Here is an 18,928-nt window from a genome sequence, read left to right as displayed (position 1 = left end):
TACTGCTTACGTAATTCTTTATTGGGAATGTCACTGGTTGCTGTACTGCATCACTGACTGAAGGGTGGTCAGTTGCAGCGTCAAGTCTCTGAACTTGTTGGAAAGAATAATGAATGCCTAGCGGGATGGCACAAATCCCCAGCTGTGTGGACCACTGAAGTTATCAAAAGTCTTGCTCAAGTTCGCTCCTTTTTCCTTCCCTCAATTGGAAGGGGGAAATAGAATGCTGGAGAGCTACTGATAGGAGAAAATATTAAGACTTTGGCTCTATATGTAAACAGCTATTCCTCAGGATGTTGCCTTGGATCTGACGTTCTTGGCATCGGCTTCTGCTGAGGTGAGGCTCACTGATGGCGTGGCCTTGGGTTCTTCTGCAGCACCTTGGGGTTGTATCACGGAGGCAGTATGTGACATGACTGCTAACGCCCTGCTAGTGTAGTCTTAAAACCCTGAGAGAGAGAAAATACAGGCTTAACTCTGGAAGGCCAAATGAGGGAATGTGATTTGGACTCTGCTCAACTTATGCCAAACAGAATTAATGCATTAAAATAAACCTTTGTACTTGACAAAGATTCAGTAAGCTGTTTCCATCCCTGCAGTGCTATAAACTGGTATGTTACTTTAATATGCTGGCAGTAGCTTTTTGTGCAAATATGTTTGGGGAAGCTGTTAAGTCATCAGAAAGTGGGAGAGTGTGGGTATTCGTTTATATCTTTCAGTTTCTCCAGCACCTCCTCATCTGTTTCAGTGCTACTCAGTGTAAGTTTCTTTTCCTGGTCGCTGTCCTCCTGATCTTGAAGTAACTTTTGGTGAAGCTGCAGTGATCTGGATTTCTTAAAAGACTTCGGTCCTGTGGTGGTCCCTTTGACTTTGCGCTTGCTAAATTGTCTTGTTTCAGGTTCAGGGAAGTCCTTTTCCTCTACCATGAGAGTCAGTTTGTCCATGATATTAATATTATGGTCTGTCTTACAGCAATTCTTGGATATCCTTCTTCCTTTGAAGGAAACAATACATGTCTGAAGCCCAGAATTGGGGAAATATGTTTGCAGTGCCTGACAAAGCAAAACATTTTCCTTGGGCTCTTCTGGGTGATTTTGTTTCTCCCCTGAAAAAACAAATGCTAGAGTTGAAGACCCTCTCAAACTTGTACCAGTTTTGTTCTGGTGGCTTCAAACTTGAGTGTTTTCTGCTGACGCCAATGAAATTAAACTTGGCAGTCTTATGAATATTAGCACTGGATATAACTTACCTGAAGAGTTTTTGTGTTGCTTTTTTCTCTTTATTTCTTCTTTCAATTGGCTCACCTCTGCTAGGAGTTTCTCTACAGATCGTTCGCTGACTTCTACTGTAGAGCATATATTCTGCAAGGAAAGTTCCATTTTGGGATTAACTGCATGCACGTAAATTGAATTTAGTGTTGTAGCAAACACCTTAAAGCTACTGTTGCTCGTGCTAGACACAGAGTATTGAAAAGCTGAAATGAGAAGCTTGAGGCTGGTTTTGAAGATAAGAACTGAAACCTTGTTTGTACCAGATGCCATGTGTTTTACTTCCTACAGAACTTTTGGGTAAATGGGAGTAAAGTACAGGCCACACCCTAGGAACAATCCTACTTTGAGGAATTTTTAGTGTCCCTAAGGATTTATTGCTTAAGTTGATTGAATAGAAACTTGTCTCTGAGAAGATAAAGTACAGCCAAGAACTTGCAGATCTTTTGTTTGATGAATTAGCTTTGTTTGACTTATTGCAGGATGCTATGCCCTTTGCTTTATTTTATAGTAGTAGTGAAAATACCTGTACCAGCAGATATACTTGACTGACCTTCAGCTCCTCCTGCAAGGTGGCATACATCTCATTTATTTTATGAACCTCTTGTAAGGATCCATCTTCATAAAAGAAGTCTGACCTGCAGACAAAGAACAAATTGTATAATTCAAAACTAATGATTTAAATGGATACTAGTGTTCACTTTCAAGGAGCTTCAATCCAGAAAGATGCGTTAGGTCTTTATTCATTAGTTTGATTTAGAATTAGCAATTCCTGAGGTAGACTTCTTAAAGGTTTTACTCACAAGATGTGAATTAAGTGAAGATGGTGCTGACTACTGGCGAATGCATAAAACTAGGAGGCTCAAGAAGTAACCCGGCGCTTTAGTTTGAGTTAAAAGTTAGGTATGAACTGCTCTTTCCAGGCTAAAAATCTGGATGGGCTCTCCTGTTCTAACAGGACTGTATCATTTCACATGCACTGTCACTGAGATATCAGTTCCGGTTACCTTATGTAGGTTAGCTCAGCACTCGGTGCCAGTTTTGAGACTGTTCTCTCTGCAAAGCACATGGCTCAACTAATTTCTAAGTTGCTTGCCAAGGCTGGTAACTGCAGGAAATGAAGTGAGCAGGATGTAGCTGTGCTGTCAGTAGAGGCACTTGGGAATAACTAAAGCAAGTGGTTATGCCAGCCTTACTGGAAAGCTACGGATACTGGTATGTAAGTTGCGTATTGTACCTGTGTTGTCTCACTGCTCTCACAAAGCCAGAAGATACGCAGGAACCAGACACTGTTCTGTAACCTTGCTGTTCGGCCATACCCAAGTTGGTAACCACCAAGGGGACTTTCTGAAAAAGACTTAAAAAGCATAAGTATGAAAAAATGTTTCAACACCTTTTGAGTAGGTGAATGTCCCCACACAGTAAGCATCGCAACCAGGGGCATACAGCATTAACTGTTGCTGAAAGTCGTATCACAGATCACTGAGTCCAAACAAATCCAACTGCAAGAGAGGAGACTTAAAGCACTGCCTGTGTAGATTTTTTTTCCCTGCTTTTGAATGTCAGTTGTATAGTAACGCAGTACTTTGTTAAATGTAGCATGTTAGCAGTGAGTGGCAATACCTCTAAAGCTGATTAAAAGCTACCAACAGCTTGAAATAGTTCAATGAGCAATTTAATACATCTTCACTTACACATAAAGATGAAAACTGAACAGTTACCTGTTTGGTGAAATAACGATTTCACCAATAACGGTTATTGTGTAAATGAGTTGGCAGTCCAGTGCTGGCACTGCACATGATTATAATGGCAAGTCTTTGGATTCATGGAATCATTTTGGTTGGGAAAGACCGCTAAGATCAGATTCAACCGTTAATCTAGTACTGCCAAGTCTACCACTAAACCATGACCCTAAGCACTGTATGTATTGATCTTTTTAAATACCTCCAAGCATGGTGAGTCAAGCGCTTGCCTTGGCAGCTTGTTTCAATGCTTCACAACCCTTTCAGTCAAAGTTTTTCCTGTTTTTCTGCTTTCTAACCTAAACCTCCTCTGGTACAAGTTGAGGCAATTTTCTCTTGTCCTATTGCTTGCTAATCAGTAAGTTCTTGAACAGAACTTGAGGGTGAGGCTTCAGCTGTGCCTGTAAGGGCTCTACCAGTATAAAAAAAAAACTTTTAACACTTTCTAGAGTAAAAAACTATTATTAATAGTAATCCAGTTGCAACTAAAAAAAAGTCAAATAAAAAAGGTCAAATCATAGTGTATATAATATTTAACAGCTTTGTCATAACTAGAGAACAAACTGATTACCCTTCTTGTGGCCGGTGTAAGGCATGTTCCAGTCTGTAAGTTGAACAACTTTCTGTCATCACGCTAGAAGTTAACAGAAGGAATACAAGGCCCTGGTTTGATAGGTGGGACTGTAAATTCTTATGGAGAAGTCTTTCTCGGAATGTCATCATCTGGTCTGTGTTGCGTCTGAATTTGTACCATCCTATTACGTTCTGCAGACAGAAGAAAACTCATCAGTACTATTCTTTAATGTCCTTGCATGCCATAACAAAGCAAATTGGAGGGTCCAGTAAGATTCGTGAGTGTGAACTCTCCTGTACACATAAGGAGATACTTTCAATTCTTAAAGCATCCAAGACTATTTTCTAGGTATGACAGTTTCTATTCTTATATGACAAGTATATTTTCTAGGTATGACAGTTTTTATCCTTGTGAAATCTACTGAATTGGCTTGTTTACTGAGGTTTGGCTCAATCTTATAAGTCTGCAAACTTGGTTTGACTATTTAGCTGTTTGCTGCTTTCCAGCTTCTACTTCTTCCCCTTGTAAAACATTGTACGGAGAAAACAGTACATGGTTTTGTTCACGTGGTGCTTAACCAGTGGAGTGAGCTGACCTCAATTGATCTCAACCTAGAAATTGGTGGAATTCCCTTGGAAGGTTTTAAGAATTCACTTGAGAAATTAATACGAAAAAATCAAGTTGCGATAATACAGAGAGGCAAACTTTAGTCAAAGATAACCTGAATGGGTAGTATTCTTTAGGGGGATAAATAATGCAGGTGCCTTGACAAGTAGTATGAGGGATTAGATACAAGATGGAATAGTTTAATACCACCGATCAGAACAAGCCTCAAAATCTAAGGTGGCCCTGTGGTATGTGTTAGATTTGAAAATAAAATACCTTCTTACAGCCAGATAGTATTTTCTTCAGGGCTGGTTTGTTCAGTTCTCCTGCAGAATTATAAAAGCTAGAAGAAAATTATGACAATTAGGACAAAATGCTACTGCAGGAAGTAATTATTTCCAAGTGATTTGGCAGTCATCTTGCCTTAGGTGTACTGGAGGGAAAGAAGCCATTAAAGTTGTGCTGACACAGCCTCTGTGGTAGGACTGCCCTTACTTTCATTGCTGTTTGCTCAAATAGCTGTTGAGGTGGTCTTGTTAACAGCACAGATGCTCTTCTGGCATCAGTGCTACTGGGACACAAAGGTGACATCTGTATACTTGAGTCACAACTACAAAAAATGCCTTCAATCTGACACGAAGCGCCTCTCTAGCGGTATCTTGATTTCTTAATTTTTAGGAAGATTTGAGAGGGGAATCATGTCGCAATTTTCCTCTTACAGGGAGTAAACCTGCACAGCTGTGTTCCTATTTATGATAGAACTCAAAATACTACTGGTCTGTGAAATGACTCCTGACGTGGGACTTGTGTGTTTTTCTTCTGCCCTACTTAGAGCTCTGCGTTTGTTTTTTTTCTTCTTACAGGCTTAGGGGTCAGGATGTGTTCTTTTAGAAAAGCAATCATTGCTTTTTGTGCAGCAGTTTGACATCGTTCTGTAGCTTATACAGTTCTGCAGCACTCACTAGAATGTGGTGCACCATACCTGTATTTTACTTAGAGACAAACACGAAGAAAGCTTGTAGATCCAATGTAAAATTAACATAAGGCATTTTGCATCTGTAATTCCACGGTGCTGACCCTGCATTCATTGTTACAGCTCCGTGATTTTTTCCATCACGTAAGACAAGTTTAACTTTCTGTAGACCTAAAATTAGGGTTAATATTGTTTCCATATCTTTTTACTTAAAATTCTCACCTGAACAACTGGTGGCATGGTATATGCTTCTGTATATCTGAAATGAGAAAGCAATATTACTTTGTGTTTGTCAGCTCAAGATGTACATTCTTATGTATGCTGTCATGTGAATTGTTAAAACGAACAAGGAAGAACTTTCTTAATATCCAATTATCTACTTAATCTCAAGCTATCTTCTTAATCTTAAGAAAGGAAACAAGTGTAACAAAGTTTCTTCAAATGGAAAGGGGAACCACTTACATAAGTTATGTATATTTGATACATTTTGGTTTTGTCAAGTGCAGAATCACACTTGCTATTTTGTTTTTCCCTCCCTTTCCTGTTGACTACAGGAAGAGAATGCAATATGAAACAGTTCACTTAAGTTACTTTGCAACAAAGCACAGATGCTGGTAGCTAGGAAAATGAGGCTGGAAAAAGGGTATATGATCAGAACTGGGAAATTGACTACCAGAAAAAAAAAATTGACTACCAGAAAAGAGGGTAGGTGATGGCATTTGAAAAAGCTTTTCTTTACACAAATTCTCCACTATATTCATTTTCACAAGTTAGCAAAATAAATCTAGCAAAATAAATAGAACTCCAAAAAATATGAAGCAACTAACTCTGCCTGTGTGAAAATCTGTGTAATATGACTAGGGGCACCACAAAAAAAAATCCCCATACTTTTTGTTCAGCAGTGAAATTGAGTAGAGGAAAGTGTCACACCTTCATTAATTGTGTCCCGGGGTAAAAAAGGAAAATGAGGCATGAATTCTCTCTACAGTGCTTTCAGTAAAGTTGGAAAGAAGACATGCTGTATTAGATGGTTCTTTTTCTTGATCTATTGACAGTATTTTAAAAGAAGCGGGTTAAATTTGTGTATACTCATTGTTTTTAAGGGCTACTGTAATACATGCATCTACTCCCAAGCAAGTTACAATTTTAAGGCAAAATACATATTTGATATGAATATCAAATACATATTTGATATGAATAATACATGAAATTTATAATTTGCATCATTCACATGAAGTATTTTATGAGCTGCAAATTTTGAAATGGGTACTAATGCATTAGAGTTCACATCACTGAAATATGCCAAGTTTCTGCCAGGCAATTGTAGTTGAGCAGGGGTGAAGTGACATAGCTAAGACAAAGAGGAAGTCTAAACCCTGTGTTATTTGTAATGTGAGAAGACTGGCAAAGAACAGCTAATCAAGGAGTTAAAAACTCATATTTCTGTTTAAACCTTCAACTTTTTCAGATCAATTTTTTTCAGCAATTGAAGTGTTGTAAAATGAACTTGGTGTGTGTATTTTGGTGTTAATGGGGCCCCCAGGATCTAGCAGATGCATGTAGCCATATACGCCCTGACATCAGAGCGCTATTAGAGGTGTGGGTGCACTGACCGATAGTGTAAACCACTTCAACATCGTCCATCTGTGAGTCAGTAATGCTGTTCTTGGCTTCGCCTTTCACATCTCCGAGGAGAAATCCTTCCTTTTTAGGGGAAAAAAGGTAAGTTCATGTTAGCAGAGCTGCTCTGATATTAACAGTAACTACAAACGTGTTAGGTGGAGAAAAAAGCTGTTGCTGTCTGTTTTTTTTTAAACGAAGCAGGTTCTCATTCATTTGTAAACAGATGCAAGTAGGTAAGGGGAAAGAAAAAGTTAAGGTGTACTCGAGTGTTTGCCATCCCTTGAATTTTTATTCAAACCCGAGGAGTGTGGGGTTGGGCATGTGCTGTCCAGGGCTCACCCCACAACTTTTATCAGCCGCTGCAGGAGCAGCAGGGCTATGGTATGGCTGCACCCCACCTCGGGCCGCCTCCTCGTGCCTTCCCCGACAAAAAGCCCCCAATTCCCGGCGTTACTGCGGCGGGGCCTCGGCAGCGCCCGGGCCCGGCCGCGGTCCCGCAGGCGGCGCGGGGCAGGCCGGAGGCGGGCTGCGACATGGCGGCGGGCAGCCCGCCCGGCCCCGCCGCCCTTCCCCGCCCCGCGCGGCCCCCGGCCCGGCCCCGCGGCACGCACCGTGTCCGAGTCGGTGCTGAGGTGCTGGAAGGCCAGGGCGCCGAAGACGAAGCCCGAGAGCAGGGCCGACGTGCTCTCGCCCTCCATGCCCCGACAATGGCGGGCCCGCCGCGGCGGAGGGAGCCCCCAGCGGCCGGCGGCGGCAGGGCAGGGCCGGGCCGGGCCGCGCTCGGCGGCCGCTCTGAGGGGAGCCGCGGCGGGCGGGAGCCGGGGCCGGGTCGGTAGCTCCCCCCGTCCGTGTAACTCACAAAACGACAAAATCACGAAGGCTAGGGCAGGCGGCTGGGCAGGCGGCTTGCTCCCAGTAGCGGCATAACGCGTCCTGCTCTGCTAAAGCCTCAAAACATCAGTGACATATTTGCACTAAAGTACTTTTTCTCACACGTTGCAGGTGTTCCGGACTAGATCAGCCAGAAGACAGCTCTAGGAAAACAAAACAAAACCGGAGGACGGGAGAAGTTAAAGTTCCTCCATTCTTAGAAATGTGATCGGAGATCTGGTGTCAAGGCCACCACGGTTTCTGCACTTCGGGAAAGGCAATGTTTGATTTCATCACTCATCAGGACTGTATGTAAGTGTGCTATAAGCATTTTCTTAGTCTTAGACATTCATTTCCTGAGTTTTTAAATAAGATGAATGCACTTGCAGTCTCTCAAGGGCTTTTTCCATCAATTTGGGATGTTATATGTGTATTTTTGTTTGTTTTTACCATGCATATGAGATTAACGCTTTCAGTACAATTTCTTGTCCCTTTAACTTGTCAGCAGGATTTAGAAGGAGAATGGCTAGCTCTGGCACACTTAATGATTTAACTATACATTAAATATCTGTAAACGGTATGAGTATTTAAAAGAAGAAAATTGTTGGAATTTCTCACCAGTTCTCACAGTAGAGAGATGGACAGGCTAAGACTTTTTTCCCCCCTCAACACCTACATAAATGAGCAGAGGGATGACAAAGTGTCCAGGTGATGCGGAATGACTGAGATGAACAGGAAACAACTACTAGGCATTTCTTGCAACACAGGTCGCAGGGCATTCAATGAGTGGGTAATAAATACAATACAACTGAAGTGATGTAGTGGAACAAACAACTCTATGATGGATCATGTTGCCATGGTGGTGGCAACAAGAACGGATGGATGTGACCAGTTACATACCTGTTTGTGGAGAAAATGGTGAAAATGGACATGAATGCTGGCATCTTTCAGGAACTGTGCAGCAGTTCCCTTCCCTGCACTGTGATTTACAGTTCATTCTACCCAAGGACAGTGAGGGCATTTTATGCATTTAATCAGTGTGATGAATGTGGGGTACTGACACATTATTCTGCTGTTATCAGCACTGGTGGTGTGCAAACGGTGTGCAAGATCTATATTGATGGCATGCGAGATGCATGTTGAGCGTCACGCAATGCCCATCTGACAAGTATCTGTACACCGCCGAAGCAAACAGATGTAGTCAGAACAGGTGGAGGGCTCCTTGCTCCAGCGATACAAAGATGCAGTCCTGCCTAAGCTGCTGGATTGGATGAATAAGGTTCTCTAATGGCTGAATTTGCCTTCGGTGGGAACAATTATGCTTGTGTGGTCAGACCTGAATGTGTTACAATCATCCTAATGATTCATACGATGCTTAAACATATTTCTTTACTGTTGTCATAATTGTTCTGTTGATAGGCAGAGATAAACCATAAATAGCACAATTGTGTGGTGGTCAGATGTAAACACAGAGCTGTTTTGTGTCATAGATGGGATCTGTGCTGACCTAAAAGAACAGCAGACAGGCCAGTTAGAATATGGACCCAAATAGCAGTGGCTATTTGCACTTGAGTACATGAAGGCAGTGTGGTTTCCATGAATGAATATTCAGAATGAAATTGCTTACCTTACAACAAGTGATCTTTAAGGTTGTTCTCGCAGTTTTCACAAGTGAAGCATGCGCTTCGCTCTTCATTAAAAGGAAACTAAAACTACCAGAGATGATTTCAGTCTTGAGCAGCGATCAGGTGAGGAGTTTGTTAAATGTGAGGTTGAAACAAACAAACATAAAAGCCAAAAAAAGGAGGGCCTGTTTTTTTTTTTGTTGTTATAACTGGTAGCATTTTAATAGAAAAAGAGGTGGTCTTAGCAGTTTTCATGCGTGAACACACACTTCACAGCTATTAGAGTGCAGAATGCTCTGGTCAGTGCCATTTGCAAACCTTTCTCACCCTGCTAAACAAAATCCTGGTACTGCTAGGTATTAAGAGATGCTTGAAAATCATCCTACATTTGCTCTCTTGATGTTGTGTTGTTGACCTAAGGGCCTTTTTGAAGTAGCGCAGTCAGCATTGCTGTCCTTGTGGCATGGCAAAACTTGCATGGAAATACCAGGGACCCATACAACTGAAGTCAGAGGAACACATTTAGCAAGAGTAATAACTTTGTACGCCTAATAACAATGCCAGGATGCCCTTCCATGAGCAGCTTTTGATCATGTTGCAACTCAGAATAGGTAAACAATGCATCCTATATGTCTTACTGTAAAAAGGAAGATTGACTGTCAGATTGACCATGTTTGATAGTCTTGGAGCCTATTGCTAGTTCCTTTAGGTAGAAACATCTTTTTGTTAACCTATAGGAACGTATTACTTCCTCAGCTGAAGTACCACCTGACTAATGACGTGTCTGTGCTATTTTGGAACAGTATCTGCCAGGGACATGCTATGTTCTAGCAGTCTGATAAGGGGGCGTTGCCTGCAAACTCTCCTCTGATATGTGTCTCCAGGCACCTTTTGGAGTCACTAGAATAGTGAATACTGGACAGGAAGGAGTCACAGCTGGAAAAGTGTGGCTCCCAGAACTCCTGTGACTTCTCCTTGGGGGGGTGCACGGATTGTTCTCACGGATTCTAACCTACGCGTTAGGTAGCATATCAGAGGGAAGGCAAAACCCCAGCGGTGCTCTTGGAGAGCAGGTATGTCCTCCTGCAGTTTTATCTGTTCACGGTGTATGTATACCTGCTTGAAAGATGACAACTGTATGGCCACTCCCATGCAGGAAAAAGCTGTTCAGACCTGATTTCACCCTTCCACGTAAGGTGCAATGAATAGGCAGACATCAGCACTGTGTTTGCTTCTCCATGCACTGGAAAAATAAATGGATCATGGTTCCAGTTCCCTCAGATGATCACAAAACATTGCCTAATAACGAATAAGTAGAATGACCTCAGGGATCGAGAGCCAAGAGTGGGCAGCAGTGTTTGCTGTTAACTTTAAATTTTTCAGTGGTCTTCAAATCTCTGAATTGATGCTATTTATTTGTGCTATAGAGACCACATAGAAACCAAAATGTCATAAACCCCATGAATGACTCCAATTTTAATGATGATGTGTCCAATTTCTGACCAGCATTTAGAAATCCCAAAGGAGGCAGAGAATGTACAAGAAGATAAGACTACTATTAAAAAGCAAGATATGCTGAGGCATAAGCATTTAAGAAAGTCATATATGGCAAATGGGAGTTATTAATGCCTATGGACCATTATTTGTTAGAGATTAGGACATAGGAAGCTTTGGGTAGCTTTTTCTTTGGGAAGCTTTTTCTACAAGTACTTGGAGGTGTTCGTAAACAGGGATCAGATTTGATTACCCTTTTTTTACCAAAATGATAAAGAGCCTAATACAAACTAAATACAAAGGCACCCTAGTAATAATTAAAAACATAAATTTGCCCAGAAATTTATAACAGTTGAAGGGTTGATGCATTATAAGGTTCATTTTCTGTAAAAACCAAAATAAAGCAGGAGTATTTTTGTATTTACCAGAGTGCTGTAGAGCATTTTTTGCAGCTACATGCTTAAGAATTTTACTGTCACAAGATTATCTATAAGAATTTTCATTGGTAAGCAAAAGGAGACAATTTTGTCTAAAGCAAGATTTTGCTTAGGGAAAAACTAAAAAGTGTCTGTGACGTGTGGAAAGCAAACTCCACAATCAGTAAGATTGTAAAGTAGGTATGTTTATTCAGCGCTGGGCGGCACGGGGGTAGTCCCACCAAAGTCGTGAACACCCCAATGTGGCACTTGTCTTGGTTATATGTGGTGAAGAGTTACATATGCATGAAGTTTCTCGAGACGCCTATACATATGCAAGACCTATCCCCGCTTTGTATTAAAATTAGTTCCAGGGAGTCATTTTCATAGATTCCTCCTATCCACGCTTGCGCAGTGTTTTCTGGTAGTGGTCGCTGGGGGTCGTGGGGATGAAGATTAGTGAGTCTTCCTTGTCACCGCTGGTTGACCACTTATCTCAGCGCAGACCCATAAGCTTCTCAGCTTCTGCTTAAACTGCAGATTCGGTTTCAGTTGGTTCTTGAAATGTGTTTCCTGTTTTCTGTCAGGAACTGTTTTTCGTGAGGAATCCCAGAATTTCCTGCTTCAGTTTCTTTGCACAATAGGTAGCGGAAGATATAGCACATGTCCCTTACCTGTCTTATTTACTAAAATCCTTTTGGCTTCCTTACACATGCTCATTAGCCTATCTTATCTACTAAAATTCTTTCAGCCTCCTCTCAACTGAGATCCTCACCTGCGCCTATGTTATTGGCTACAGAGTATTTCTCACATTTTCAACTTTGACAATTAAGACTGTTATTGTCAAAAATCAAAATACTAACTTTTTTAACAGTGTAAGAAGAAAAAAAAATGAAAACTTTTGTGAATTAGTACATAATTTCAGCAGGAAGAAAAACAGCTGTCTTATCCATCTGGTATGAGCATGATAATCAGCTTCCTCAATGGCACTGCTATTTGTCCCAGAACAACAGCCTCCACATGCTGCAATTGCTGCCATTGAATCAAACCTGCCATTAATCAGACTTGAAAGAAGATGAAAATATGAGAAGTATGTCCTGAAATTTCCCTTTCTGGTACTGCTGACATTACGGGGGTGGTTGTTCCTCTGCTACAGTAGCCTGACTTACGCAGGGAGGTCCTTACCTGGCTTACTGCCGGCGGGCTGGCACAGTTCTTGCGGTAACACGCCAGCATGTGAGCCGTCTGATCGACCAGGATCTCTCTGACCGTCTTTAGGTGTTGGCTTAGAATAGCTTGAAAAGCTACAAATACAGAAGAACAAAAGATTATGTTAATAACAGACACACTTAAAGTATCTATATTTTGCTAGTTTTGAATTAGTTTTTAAAGTAGTAAAACTCACCTCTATGGGTGCTTTTTCAGTCTTTCCTGTATCATTTTAGAGGATGCTTATTAATCTTCAAAAAAAAATGCCTATACACTTTTGTGCATTACCTGCTTCTAGCTACCTTCCCCCGCATTATTTTTATGGCATGTATATCTACATACATAATCTAGTTCTCTTTCCTATTTTGTAATAGAGTTGCAAATTGCTCGGGCTTGGAATAGCAAGTTACAAAACATGATTTCCCACTAGGCAATCACTTCATCTCTCCTACCTTCCTCTTCCTCCACCCCTAGAGAAAGCAAAAAGGAAACAAAACCAATCTGTTATAACTTTATCTGACTTAGCAAAGAAGTTGATAAGCGCGTCAGTCTCTCAAGTCTAGTAGACATCAGCTAACTGGGAGCTACAGTTTAAACCGATATCGTGTATGCACAGTCTTCTTTGTCCACTTATTGATGTGTAAAGGACAGCACACTGCAACACAGATGAGCCAATTACCATTCATTTTGAGTTTAAAACAAAAAGTCGATCCTCAAAGCTTCCATTGTGTAAGAGCCACCACTTAGTGCATAAAAGGCATGTAATTATGCCCAAGGACAGCCCAGCCTGGTAGTGCTGCTTCAGCATTAATGAACTAGAGGAACAACATACCTGCACATTTAGTGGAAGTAGATTAATGCATTATAAAAATTATTAGCCTTAAAAGTATATAAATGACATTAAAGTATATAAATATATGACTGATTGAAAGGCTTATTACTCTCTCATTTGCTACATACTGATGGTATCATCTGAAAACAAGAGACCACTGACTGGAAATCTGTAAAGCATCCCTTGTAATTGTGTAATACTTGAACGTGCTATTAAGAAGAGTGCCCCAAAGGAACGTAACTGAAAAGACATCATACCAGACATCAGAAGCTTGCTGAGAAGTATCTGCTCATCCTGTTATCAGCAACACAAAAAGTTAGTAATCTTGAAAAGTCAAGTGGGTCTTCTTACATGGATAAATTGATTACGAAGTGACATGAAGTCCTTTTAACCCCGCCCCTGTATCTCGTCCCTTCCATTGACTTAGATATTAAAATTGAAGGGATAATTTAAAAATTTGCTTATGACTCCAATTCTGCTTCAATATAATGTTGGCATTTGGGAAAACCCTTTTCCAAGTATGGAAAGTAAAGGAACTGAGCTCAAGCTTTCCTGACTGCTAACATTTTGCTGGCACGCGCTTGTTTCCTACCACCACAATCAAAAAAGAATCTCATCATCTTGTCTGCAGCTACAAACTGAAGTCTGCAGGGAAAACACCAACTGCAGGTGACTGTAGTCAGACATGCACTGGATCTGCCACATGTCTCTGTCACAGGGAAGCCAGGTAAACACAATACCTACATGGCACGCACTTTTCCTGTCACTGCTGCAGCACCACTCCAGGAAGTGACGGCAGACATACCAAACCGGATGTTCCACAGTACTGTATTTGTACAAGGATTAACTGCTAGCCTATGAAGTGTATTTATAGATGCAAGATAAAAGCTAAGCAGAGAAGAAATGAAAGTTCAGGTAATTCCATGGCTTAAGTTCAAAACCTTGCAAGTTGTAACATTTTCTGCCGTTAATAAAAGAAAAATGTCATGACAAAATACCTAGAACAGTAAATAGCAACCTCACGTTATCTGCTGTTGGTTGGGGCACATCTTTTGTTAGGCACAGGCATATCACACGTGTTGGCAATTTGGCAGAGAAATGCCAGTTTTAATTATTGCCTAATCTGCATTTCCAGGAACTATTACTGAGGGAATAAGAATAAGAAGGGAATCACAGATTTCTTTAGTTTTGGAACAGCCTGGCATTGCAAGGTAGCAATCTTTGGATAGTTAACTGAAAACTTACTTTATTAGTAGTACTATGACACCAGAGTCTGTGCAAGCTGTACCTTCCTTGCCTCAGTGCTACGGCATAACTTTTTTTTTATTATTATTATGGCTGTGAAAGTTCTTACAATTTCAAGACATGGCATGTCATTAAGTTTTTTTTACCTGAATTAAGGCGCCACTGTCTTCATTCAGTTTGTCATCATCTTTGAACTCTACCATCACTGCCTTGTCACAGTCAACTGCTGCCATTTCTACACCTGTGGTGTTGTTCATGTAAATGGCACCAAAGAAGTCAGTAGTCCTGAAGCCTGTAGCCAGATTAGAACAAACAAACAAACCTTATTTTATTTAAAAATAACAGGTACAAGTGACATTATTTTGTGACTTCTTTTTAGATCATTCAGTTGTGCTTACTAAAATGGGAACCATTTCTCCTCAGGGGTGTGCAGCCTCAGTCAACAGCCACTGTGAGGACAAAGTGAAGCTGTTCTGATGGGCCATGAAGTGGTGCTGCAGCTCAGAGACGCCCCAGAACCTTTTGCGCTGTCCACTTGGCCGTTTTGTGTGTTTGTATTTCTCAAATACTTGCATTTGAGGCAAGAATGATTGGTCGAAAAGTAGGAACAGTAATTTCATTTGAAGTAATGAAAGAACATATAAGTGTCCAGCAACGACTCTCTCTTTTGTACAACTTATTTGCATTTCAGGACGCATGCATAGTGATCAGAAACCTTAACTGTATTTGCAGATTTAAGTAGGTATATACAGTAAGGGCACACTCATTTTACCAGTCTATACTGTTCAAAAGGCACATAATGAAGTTAAAACAGGAAGCCTGATGTTGCGAGTGATCTGTTCGAGCACTTCTAGCTCTGTATTATTTATAGTTATATATTCTCATATGCATGCATATTTATTTTCATTCCCAACGGGTACCGTTACCTGTACTTGTCCGAACCCTCATTATCGCATCGAAGCCGGTCTTTTTTTCTATGTCCTTCCTGAGGTAGGTGAGGAACGGGGCTATCTGAATTGAGCTGACAGCACAAAGCAGAAGGTGCAGTTCACCACGGGGTGGCAGCAAACCAGCAGAAATCCAACACTCCGCCAGCCCGCTGTGTAATCTGCCCCTGCCCTCCCCCCATCAAATCTTTTCACAAATAACATCTCTTTTCTTTTAAAATTGTCAAGAAATGCCAGTTGCTGCTTTATTAACAGAAACACAGATGTGCAAGTATCCACCGTTAATTCATCACTAGGCTTGGACAAGCAGAATTCCTTTCAATCAAACCTGTCTCCAGTAATGTCCGTCCTTGCACCTACCCTTGCAGGCTAGCTGGGATTTTGTGGTACAGCTTTAAAAATTAGAGTAGCTTTGTTCACTTAGCAAAAAATGGTTTTGCAGATCAGCTGATGACACGGAGAAAGTCCCCTATCCCCCATAAAGATTCCCATGAAATTTTAAACAAACGAGTGTTGTTATGGCTTTTCTTTTGGGGAGGAGTGTCTTATCATAAGCATTTTAAACTGTAAATGCAGGAGTAATTGACTACCCTGCTCAGATGTCACCATATGTAGGTAAGTGGGTTTAATTTTAAGATAACAACCAGCTTATGTAGAAGTAAAATTATGGTCTCAAGATACCTATTTGAGCCTGATCTGCTGTTTATACATTTGAATTTTACCCCCCGGGGTTTATAAATAATTTTTCTAGAGTCGCTCTACTTTCACGCTGTCAAAGAATGCTTTGAAATAAAAACAACCAATCCCCAGGTGTTACTATCTGACAGGTAAGAAACTTGCATCACTTACCTGGAAATTGTTGTACTTGTACAATGTTCCTCCAGTGTACGTTGTGACAAGACCCAGGGAGGGTATGTCCACGTACTGATTTGGGAAGAGGTACAAATTCACGCAGCAGCCGTTAGCCACGCAATCCCTGGCTAAAATCTCGTAATAATTTACTTGAGGCTGGAAGAGTGTCTGCACAGAATTAAAAAAATACAAACGTGATAACATTAGATACTGTCGGTAGCCAATCACAGTCCAAATACCCTAATGAAAAATAAAAATGAGACATCGATTTGATTGTAATCGTGTTGTCCCTGCTCATACATTCCACTTATAAACACTGAACACTCAGTCTGTTCTTGTAGAACTAAATCACACCTAGCAGGTAGCAAAGGCTCTTGGTGGGTGGAATTATTTGCAGCTGGTCGATTTCCTTTACTAATGGGTGTTGCTGCTCGACCATACTTCAGCCTCGGAGTTCTTGTAGGGCCAATACCTATATATTTATTCTCTATATCTAAATCATCAGGGCACAGTATAATATGGGAATATTATATATTTAATCAACAATTCTTTGTAAAAGAAAAGAAGTGAAACAGACCAAGGCTCTATACTAGAGGAATTCAGTGTAGTAGCAGTCCCTTGTGAACTCCAGGTAGAAAATACCTTTTCTTTATCTGTATTTAGTAGTTTTTTTGTCATCTCTGTTTCTCAGCTTCCCTGGTGTTTCCGCAGTTGGCAATGAAGAATGGAAGATAAACAATTTTCCAGCACATTCTGCAGCCTGTTGCAAAGACACCATATTGACATTTATTCTACTTCTCAGATAAACAAGCCTAATTTTCATATGCTGTGGTGTCTCTAAGAACAGTGCAAACTTTCTGCAAAGGTTCTTAAGAGCCAAATCATTCATTTAGTCTTTACACTTGATGGAAGTGAAGTCCCAAAACAAACCGGGAATTTTATGTCAGTAAATAACTTAGTCTAACATAGATCCTTTGGATGATGCACCAGTACACTAATTCCTACACTGGACGCTAAAATCTTGATGGGAAAAACTAGAAATACCTCTCCTAGAGACATTTCAGTTAGATACAAGCATTATGCAACAAGCAACAAGGATAAAATGTAAAAACACTAAATTGGATAAATTAAAAGGAAATGTAATTTAACAGAAGATTCTTTCAGTTTGGGTGCACTGCTATCCATTGTATTTTTAGAGAATGACAATTACATTCCTGGACTAGATTCCGCATTCAAACTACACTAAAATGCAGGGCAGCAAAACTTGTGATTAACATTAACTCCTGTCACTAAGAAATAAAGTAAATGCTGGTTTTACTCAAGTTTTCAATTGTTATCTAGAACTCTAATGAGGCCATAGGATTTGCAAACTGGGATGGCAAGCTGCTGACAAAAAACCTTCAATTCCAAAGAAGAGAACAGCAATGGTAGCAGTACCACAGGCATCTTTGTATTGCTAACAAGCTCTTCCACCAAAATTTACAAAATCCAGTTTTTCACTTGATATTGAGACAGCTGATAGGAATGAAAATTGATTAGTCTTCAGAATTCTGAAGTCCTTAAGCACTGAAGAAGTTGGGTGAAAGTGAAAGGAAGGAAGGAGGCATTTGCCCTTTTCCTGCTCCAGGCTTAACCACACATCTAGTTTAGAAATGCAATACCTGAGACTACCGACACAAACAGGCTCCGGTACTGCTTCCCCTCCAGATCTTAAGATGTCCACCAGATACTCCACATTTCAAAATAAGCCACGGCAATTCTGGGAAAACAAGGAATTTGCTTCCTATGGCAGAAATGCAATCAAAGACAGTATCTTACTTTTAACAGAGCTGAATCTCACCCCTAATAGCATAGTTATCTTTAATCATGAATGCCAATTTCTTCAATTACTCTTAAAAAGTAGTCTGTAAAGAATGCAAGATTGACTTACCACCAGTCATAATACACATCAAGAATTACTGACGCTGCTTTTGACAATGTGTCTAAAATGCATATATGATTTCTAAAAAATTATTAATCTCAAAGAGGAATACATTTTACTCTTTTCAGATGAGTTATTTTCTTGAACACATGTATATGCATATTAATAATTCACAGGGAACATCCTTGCAACTTATAACTTTAAAATACAAGTTAAATAAAACGTTTATTTGAGAAGTGCTTTTTTTATAGGAACAACATCAAAAGGAAATTTACATTTATGGGTGTTAAGTTTGTTTTGTAGAAGTCAAATACTGGGAAAGAACATTTTGATAGAAGTGGTAACCAAATGTATATATATTTTGCACACATACCTTTTACTACTATGCGTAAGAAGAAATAAATATTTAAGAAACGGACTTGACAGATGCTGTGTAATTTTGGCTCAATTTATCTACTCGAAGTTTGAGATCTACTTGTACACAGCTCACAGATAAATCAACTATTTTAAAGCACCACTGACTGTTTTCTGCCCCTGCAAATCTTGTGGTGGATCATGGTGTCATTCTTTTAATTGGCATCGCTCCACAGAAATGCCAGCATTTCAAGGGATATCCCTGACATACAGAAAGCTACTTGAATTGTAGAAGGATTTGGCACTGGTCTTTAGCAAACTGCAGGTTATCAAGTCTTGTCCTAATTAAAGAACTACTTTTACAGAGAGGAACATTC

General features: G+C 40.4%; 1 protein-coding gene, 1 long non-coding RNA gene and 1 pseudogene across 4 annotated transcripts in view; 1 reads left to right on the top strand and 2 right to left on the bottom strand.

Moving 5' to 3' along the window:
* Window positions 1-7,581, bottom strand: ABRAXAS1 (abraxas 1, BRCA1 A complex subunit). 2 transcript variants are annotated; one of them, XM_083835969.1, is made up of 9 exons: window positions 7,398-7,581; window positions 6,777-6,867; window positions 5,386-5,422; window positions 4,467-4,533; window positions 3,582-3,775; window positions 2,506-2,625; window positions 1,822-1,906; window positions 1,250-1,361; window positions 1-1,105 (listed from the first exon to the last, which is right to left on the bottom strand). In XM_083835969.1, the coding sequence occupies exons 1-9, from the start codon at window positions 7,482-7,484 to the stop codon at window positions 678-680; spliced, it is 1,221 nt and encodes a 406-aa protein (XP_083692095.1). In that variant the 5' UTR covers window positions 7,485-7,581; the 3' UTR covers window positions 1-677. The 2 variants fall into 2 exon arrangements, with proteins under 2 accessions (XP_083692095.1, XP_083692096.1); XM_083835970.1 differs by lacking the exon at window positions 6,777-6,867 and having other exon boundaries at window positions 7,398-7,579.
* Window positions 7,582-7,636: 55 nt separating this feature from the next.
* The window catches only part of LOC310899534, a 46,300-nt gene continuing 35,008 nt past the window's right edge, over window positions 7,637-18,928 (top strand). Inside the window, exon 1 of the long non-coding RNA XR_014584366.1 lies at window positions 7,637-7,968. This is a non-coding gene — a long non-coding RNA (uncharacterized lncRNA). The remainder of the gene's footprint in view (window positions 7,969-18,928) is intronic.
* The window catches only part of LOC310899530 (protein transport protein Sec24D-like), a 52,545-nt pseudogene continuing 44,993 nt past the window's right edge, over window positions 11,377-18,928 (bottom strand). The window contains exons 14-19 of the transcript XR_014589224.1: window positions 16,919-17,036; window positions 16,274-16,444; window positions 15,404-15,498; window positions 14,624-14,769; window positions 13,490-13,526; window positions 11,377-12,495 (exon numbers count right to left, since the gene is read on the bottom strand). The product of XR_014589224.1 is annotated as a protein transport protein Sec24D-like (transcript). The remainder of the gene's footprint in view (window positions 12,496-13,489; window positions 13,527-14,623; window positions 14,770-15,403; window positions 15,499-16,273; window positions 16,445-16,918; window positions 17,037-18,928) is intronic.

This window comes from Anser anser, assembly GCF_964211835.1.
Source record: "Anser anser genome assembly, chromosome: 4".
NCBI classification, from domain to species: Eukaryota; Metazoa; Chordata; class Aves; order Anseriformes; family Anatidae; genus Anser; species Anser anser.
The sequence above is the reverse complement of the archived record's forward strand: the minus strand, read 5'-3'. Positions and strand labels throughout refer to the sequence as shown.

Coding starts and splice junctions, on each gene's coding strand:
- ABRAXAS1 (XM_083835969.1), bottom strand. CDS start 7,484: ATGGAGGGCGAGAGCACGTCGGCCCTGCTCTCGGGCTTCGTCTTCGGC. Junction 6,868..7,397: donor TCAGCACCGACTCGGACACG/GTGCGTGCCGCG, acceptor TCCCCTAAAAAG/GAAGGATTTCTCCTCGGAGA. Junction 5,423..6,776: donor TGAAGTGGTTTACACTATCG/GTCAGTGCACCC, acceptor TTCTCATTTCAG/ATATACAGAAGCATATACCA.